The sequence below is a fragment of the Tyto alba genome, unplaced genomic scaffold (genome assembly GCF_018691265.1).
Source record: "Tyto alba isolate M040663 unplaced genomic scaffold, T.alba_DEE_v4.0 Super-Scaffold_22, whole genome shotgun sequence".
Taxonomy (NCBI): Eukaryota; Metazoa; Chordata; class Aves; order Strigiformes; family Tytonidae; genus Tyto; species Tyto alba.
In genome coordinates, this window is record NW_024881296.1 from 6,191,951 (window position 1) to 6,198,434 (window position 6,484).

A 6,484-nucleotide genomic window follows, 5' to 3' on the forward strand; every position below is an offset into this window, starting at 1 on the left:
TAGGGCTCTCATCTTTCTTTTGCATTTCATTAAATGCTTTATTAATATTCTGGCCACAGGGTACTGCTTCTCTAATTCCCTGAATTACTATAGTTCTCAGGTCCTGCATATGAGTTCTATGCACCGGATCCTGATTATCCCAATTAGGTCTTTGGAGTGGCCATTTAATATCTGCTTGAGGTCCCTGGGCATGTTGAGCATCCCACAGTCTCATTCCTGCTCGTCTAATCATATCTCTTTCCTCGGTAGTAAATAATTGACCAAGGATAGATTGCATCTCATCCCAAGTATAAAGGTTTGGTCCCAAAAATTGATTTAATCTTTCTGCCACTCCGAGTGGGTCCTCAATTAAGTTTCCCATCTCGGTTCTTTTAAAATCTCGTAGGTCAGCCGAGTTTAGGGGTACGGAAATATATCCGATCACTGGTTGAGGTCCCCCCATGGGTATTTCCCTTAGGGGGTACATCTGAGCTGCCCCTTTTTGGCTTCTAGTTACACGTCTAGGAGGAGGGGGAGACTCTTGTTCCGACTCCGGTGGGGGAGTGGGCGCTCTGGGGACCTCTGGAGGGGCTGTGGGAGCAGGAGGGGAAATGTAAGGAGGGGGGGTTAGAAGGGTTTCGTCTAACTCTTCCTTCTTTTTCTTTTGTTTAGTTTTTATTTCATTCAGCGGGTAAAGTCTAGCTCCCGGTCTTTTTAGCCACACTTCCGCATACTGACTTTCTTCTGGGTTAAGGGGTTTTTTATTAATAACCCAGAGATTTAATTGTTGCCTTTATCCAATCTTCTTCTGACCCGCAGACTGGCCAAAAGACATTTTTAGAAATCTTCTTCCCTCCCCATATCTTAGTACAATATTCTATCATTTTCTGCTTATCTTTCCCTAGTGTTCCAGGGAAATATCTCCAATTGTCTAAGACATATGCCAGAGGGGTATTCTTAGGTACAGTGGGTACCCTTCCCATGGGAGTCGAAGGCTTGCTGCCCTTCGCCCCCATCTTCTGGATTATCCACAAACACACACTCACTTGCTCCCCTTGTTCCTGGCCCAGTCCCTCGCGGGAGATGGAAAACGCAGTACTTAAGGGTCCGCACTCGCTTGGTTCAGTATATCGAACCTCTCATTCGCTATAATGCAGGAAACCCAATCCCGCCCGAACGGTAAACCCGCGAACAAATCCGCAATATACTTACGCGTCCTGCGTCTTCGTCCGGACTCCCGTGCACAGAATTTTTATGGGATTTTACCGGTTTCTCCTTTGCTCATTATTCTAGAATTTAGGTTCGTCGGTAAGGATGGGGTGGGCTATCAGTCGCGGGGCCGCGGATTGCCGCGGGGCGCCTCCCCGGAGGACAGAAGCCCACCGTTCCTTATCCGAGTCACGGCACCAAAATTGTTATAAATTGAGACCACAATGGATCATAATCCAATTATAATTTTATTAATTATAGCAAGTAGAATATGAGCAAAGACAGCGCTGGACGGCAGGGGAGTCTGCGCTCCGCCAACTGCCGCACTGATCAGTTCAAACAGTTCCTTTTTATACATTTTTACATCCGTGGTTGTCTTTGATCAGTACCCCTTCTGCTTGCACAAGTATCTGGTTTGTGTAAGCAATTGCGGTTATCTTATCTCACGCAGTCATCTTGTCTCACAGGTTATCTTGTCTCACACAAGCGGTGTCTGGCAGCTATTTGCATAAGCAGTTTTTTTTGTCTTTTGCCGCCTAACCTTTACATTGAGCTTAACATAAATTTCAATAAACAATACCCTTAGTTCATAGTTTCTTACAATCCCCAATTAGTTCTTGATGTACCTGTTTGTTTTCCTGCCTAGCAGTGGTGTTGGTTACTCAGAGGCTGTGCTCTCTTTTTACCTACGTGTGCAGCATATAACATTTTTATCTTCACATGGCTGATAATTGTTTTGTTTTTGTTTTTTGTTCCTGTCTGACTGTGGTTTATGTACCTTATGTCCAAGCCTGGTGAAAGCCAGCACAAATCACTACAGTGCCGGATGCAACTGGAAGTAACAGGGATTGTTTTTTTGTGTTGATGATTGTGTTTTTATAATGTCATTATGGCGTTGTCTTCATGCAGCTATGAGAGTTGGAATCAAAGGTGGTTTAGTTAATACCTATTAATCATAGAGAGGCTTGAGGCAAGGCACTTTAGCTTTCAAAGCCCAGGTGTTCTCTCAACTTCTTCCTCTTGGGCAGAATTAAGTAACGTGGCATAGGGTGATTTGGGGATCTTTGTGATTTCGAAAGGGTTGGGGTTTTTTGTTGTTTTGTTTTGTTTTGTTTTGTTTTTTTCCTTTTCTTTTTAGTTTCTTTCTGTAGCATTGTTCTACACAGGTAATATTTTGTTCATGCATTCAGGGTGTGGAATGCAGACACTATAGAAAGCTAAAAAAAAACCCCAAACATTGCAAAACTATTGCATGCCGTTATTTTGGTACTGTAGCCAAGCAGACCACTGAATGGCTCGAGACAGTGTCTCATTCTTTATTTGTGTGTTCCCAGCAGAAGGAGCTCATGTCAAAGAAAAGAGATGAGTTTGAAGATATCTTGGAGGAAAGGCGATTGTCCAGCGACTTGAGATACGCAATGAAATGTTACACTCCTGTGATCTACAAGGGACTTTCACCTTGCAAGCCAAATGCTATTAAAAATGCTGTTCTCCAGTCAGAGCAAGTTCAATATGTTATCAAGCAGGTGAGTCTGGACATTGAGCTGTAAGATGAGGTACTTTGAACACAGCCAAGCTTTGTGTGACAGCAGGGAAAAAAAGATTATTGCTGACCTTGTCAAACATGATAGCTGAAGTTTAGAAAGATGGTCCAATAAATCAGTAAGTCGAGAGCCATACTCTTTTGGCAGCAAAAACAGATAAACAGATACTGATTTACCATGGAGTTACCACTAAAGCTGTTAGATAGCTCATTCATTAAATCATGTTTTGATTTTGCATATATGACACTTCACCATCTAACTTACTTAATGTGCATATGTGTTTGACTGTTTTTTTTTTTTCCCTCTCCTCCATAGTCCTCACTACAGATCAGGATTGTGAAAGATGGAAGCACTCTCCTTCTTAGTAGACTTTTTGTGCTTTGAAGATGTCTTGTAGGAATTTTATAGGCTAATGATGTATTTATGAATCAGTTATAAATGCTACTTTCTCTAAAATGAGCATTAAATTTCACAGAGAATTCTTTGAGTTAGAAACATTGTCTAAGATGTAACCGTATTTTTGCTTTAAAATGAAGGGCAGCTACTACTTTGTAATGAATAAAATACTTTATAGTCAAACTGGCTCATATTTTACATTGTGTTGAAATAAGAGTGTGTGTTAGTTATCAGAGTAACTATTTTCAGTATTCATGAAAAATAATTCCAGGTCAGTAGAACTATATAAGATGTCTTGATTAGTCCTGAGTGAGTGGCTACCATAACATTTTTCTCTTTTTTTTTTTTAATGGTCAATGTTACCCATGATATATCAAAACCTGTTACGATGTGACAAATTAAACCATGTCCTACCAAGTAGTGCTGTTGCCATCATGAATTGCAAAGTAATATGAAATTTAAAAAAATGAATCTTTCAACTTCAGAAACACTAAAACATTTACTGAAAATAAGTATTTTACATAGGATTTGACAGAAAGAAATTGGTGTGATGTTTTTTTCTGAACTGCTGCTTTTTTTTTTTTCTTCTGCCATTCCTCCTCTTTCCTCTTCTGTGTTCAGTACAAGGCATGTTAGTCATTTTGTAACAGTTAACTTTTCAATTAAGTATTTCTAGCTTCAATGGATCAAATAGGAATGATGACCATTGTTTAAATCTGTTTTTTAAGAAACATCTAAAGCGAATGCGCATAGCAACAGGAAAAAGATCATTGAGATGCAAAGTTGGTAGAAACAGTGCTTTGCATGCGTTTCAGCTAGCCATTGCCAAAGTAATACATTACAAAGAAATTGAAGCATGATAGGGCTAAGGTTCTTCAGCCAAATCTTAAAATCTAATGCAAGTGCACTTCAGAGATTTATTGTGAATATCTCTGCAAACGTAAGTTTCATTTTACTAGTCAAAATTGCAGACGGCCTTCTTCAGATCAATGATACAGGAAATGTTATTTGAACTTAAATCTCCTCTGAAGATGTTACAAGGGAAAACATTCAGATAGTGTTTTCGGGCGGGGGGGGGGGGTGTGTGCGGATTGTTGCACACTCTCTCCCCTGCCATTGGCACCTAAGCTCATTCTTGATTTTGAACAGCTCTAGCTTGTCTTTCTCTTGTTGTCTGAAACTGAAGAGATTCTCTATGATTAGATACATACCTATCACATAAAGTAAAATCTTGCTGACTATTGCAATAGCTCTGCCTTAATTGTTATGGCACATAGAATGGTGTGCATGGGTAAAGAGAAGGGAAAACCATCTGACTGCTATTTTGTTTTGTTTCTCTATAGTTAGCAAGAGAGATGGGAGAATCACCCGATATTATTCAAGAAGAAGCCATGGAAATCTTGGATGAGATGGGCCACAGTATGCAATTAGGAGCTGTCAGATTTTTTGCGTTTACGTTGAGCAAAATATTTAAACAGCTTTTCCAGAGAGTTTGTGTGAATGAAGAAGGAATGCAGAGAGTGAGTACTGGTGGGGAAAAAAAAAGTTATATTTTCATACCAGTCACTTGGCCAATGACTCTAATCTTCACTCCAGGTAACAAATATGAAAAATATCTTTTGAAAAAAAAGACTGCACTTCTGTTTATTATTGCATTTCTTAATAAGTGTAGGAGAAAAAATTATACATAAGTATTTTAGAGGCAAACAGTCAGCAGGACTTTGTACATTTTCCAAATGCTTCCTATGGTGAGGAATACCGTGTGTCAGCAATTCTGTTAGATCAGCCACTGAGAGTTTTTCTATCTGACACTATACATTTAATAATGCATTTAGCTGAATTGGAGGTGAAAACCTAATGTTATGTGACTGACTGGGTTGGTTGTTCTGCAAAACATTCATACAGCTAAGAGTGGTGAAACATTGTGCACCTCTGAGGCAGGAGATGCTTTAAGTTTGCCTCAGTTTGCTAGGGAGCTGTTGTCTCCCTGTTTCACTGTAGAATGCAGCTGTTCTGACGGGTGCAGCACATTCCCTGGAAGACAGCAAAGTCAGCCCTGAGAGCCTTTATTGGGTTTCCCATCCCCATCAAAAGGGATTTGAGTTAGACTATCATGTAATGGGGTGGCCCTGGCTTTTGAGTCCTGTGATGCTTGTGAACCACAAGTTGCTAGTCTGGAAACAACTGCTGCAAATTTCCTATGGTTCCATTTTGAAAAAGGTATGGAGTATGTGGTCAGAGAAACCACCCCTGAACAAATCAGCTTCTGTTTGCCTTAAGCCCTGTGAAGTTCTGTATTTGCAAATTTCAACAGTCAGTCTGTAAATATTGGAACAATATTGTTCTTGCTGTTTGTTTTTTGTTTTTTCAGTTGCAACACGCCATTCAGGAGCATCCAGTTGTTCTACTGCCCAGTCACCGAAGCTATGTAGACTTTTTGATGCTGTCTTATTTGCTATATACGTATGACTTGGTGTTGCCTGTCATTGCTGCAGGAATAGGCAAGTATGTTCTTTTAACAATGTTTCCAGGATTCAGAGAATCAGCAAGGAGTCAAGGAGCTGCTACTATAAGCAGTTGTGTTTAACTTCTGTTCCAAATATGTCCTGTTAATACCTCCCGGGGTGAGATGCTTACAGCATCTGAAAGCTTCTCATCGGTGCTGAGTCCAATCAAAGGTGAATTTTTTCATAGCAAGTTTGCCCACAAGTACCCCATCTGTAGACCCAAGGCTGGGGCAAAGATAGCTGTTGTGAAGAAGATTTCTATATTGCTGTTTTTGGCCTGGGAACAGGCAAAAATGTGCCCAGAAGCTACTGTGTATGCGGAACCTTTTGTGATACTTCATACTGTTTTAAGTGCAGTCGTAGCCAGATACAAAGTGCCAGCCACCTCGTGCTTGTTGCTGATGCAACTGATTCCCTTGGATGATTGTGTTATAAATTGAGACCACAATGGATCATAATCCAATTATAATTTTATTAATTATAGCAAGTAGAATATGAGCAAAGACAGCGCTGGACGGCAGGGGAGTCTGCGCTCCGCCAACTGCCGCACTGATCAGTTCAAACAGTTCCTTTTTATACATTTTTACATCCGTGGTTGTCTTTGATCAGTACCCCTTCTGCTTGCACAAGCGGTATCTATCTGGTTTGTGTAAGCAATTGCGGTTATCTTGTCTCACACAAGAGGTGTCTGGCAGCTGTTTGCATAAGTGGTTTTCTGTCTTTTGCCGCCTAACCTTTACATTGAGCTTAACATACATTTCAATAAACAATACCCTAGTTCATAGTTTCTTACACTAGGATATAGGTACCTGGTATTATTTCATGTAAAACTCTAAGCCATCTTGCTTT

At 40.3% G+C, this 6,484-nt stretch overlaps 1 protein-coding gene across 1 annotated transcript; it reads left to right on the plus strand.

Annotated features, from left to right (window-relative positions):
* The first annotated feature begins 2,490 nt into the window (after positions 1 to 2,490).
* LOC122153720 (dihydroxyacetone phosphate acyltransferase-like) lies at positions 2,491 to 6,139 on the plus strand. Its single transcript, XM_042795937.1, has 3 exons — positions 2,491 to 2,714; positions 4,472 to 4,648; positions 5,500 to 6,139. Exons 1-3 carry the CDS (start codon positions 2,535 to 2,537, stop codon positions 5,713 to 5,715), a joined length of 573 nt encoding a protein of 190 aa, XP_042651871.1. The 5' UTR covers positions 2,491 to 2,534; the 3' UTR covers positions 5,716 to 6,139.
* Positions 6,140 to 6,484: the final 345 nt, after the last annotated feature.

Excerpts from the sequence above, each read along its gene's own strand:
- LOC122153720 (XM_042795937.1), top strand. The coding sequence starts at position 2,535 with ATGTCAAAGAAAAGAGATGAGTTTGAAGATATCTTGGAGGAAAGGCGA. Across the intron at positions 2,715-4,471 it reads TTCAATATGTTATCAAGCAG|TTAGCAAGAGAGATGGGAGA; the intron begins GTGAGTCTGGAC and ends GTTTCTCTATAG. Across the intron at positions 4,649-5,499 it reads ATGAAGAAGGAATGCAGAGA|TTGCAACACGCCATTCAGGA; the intron begins GTGAGTACTGGT and ends TTGTTTTTTCAG.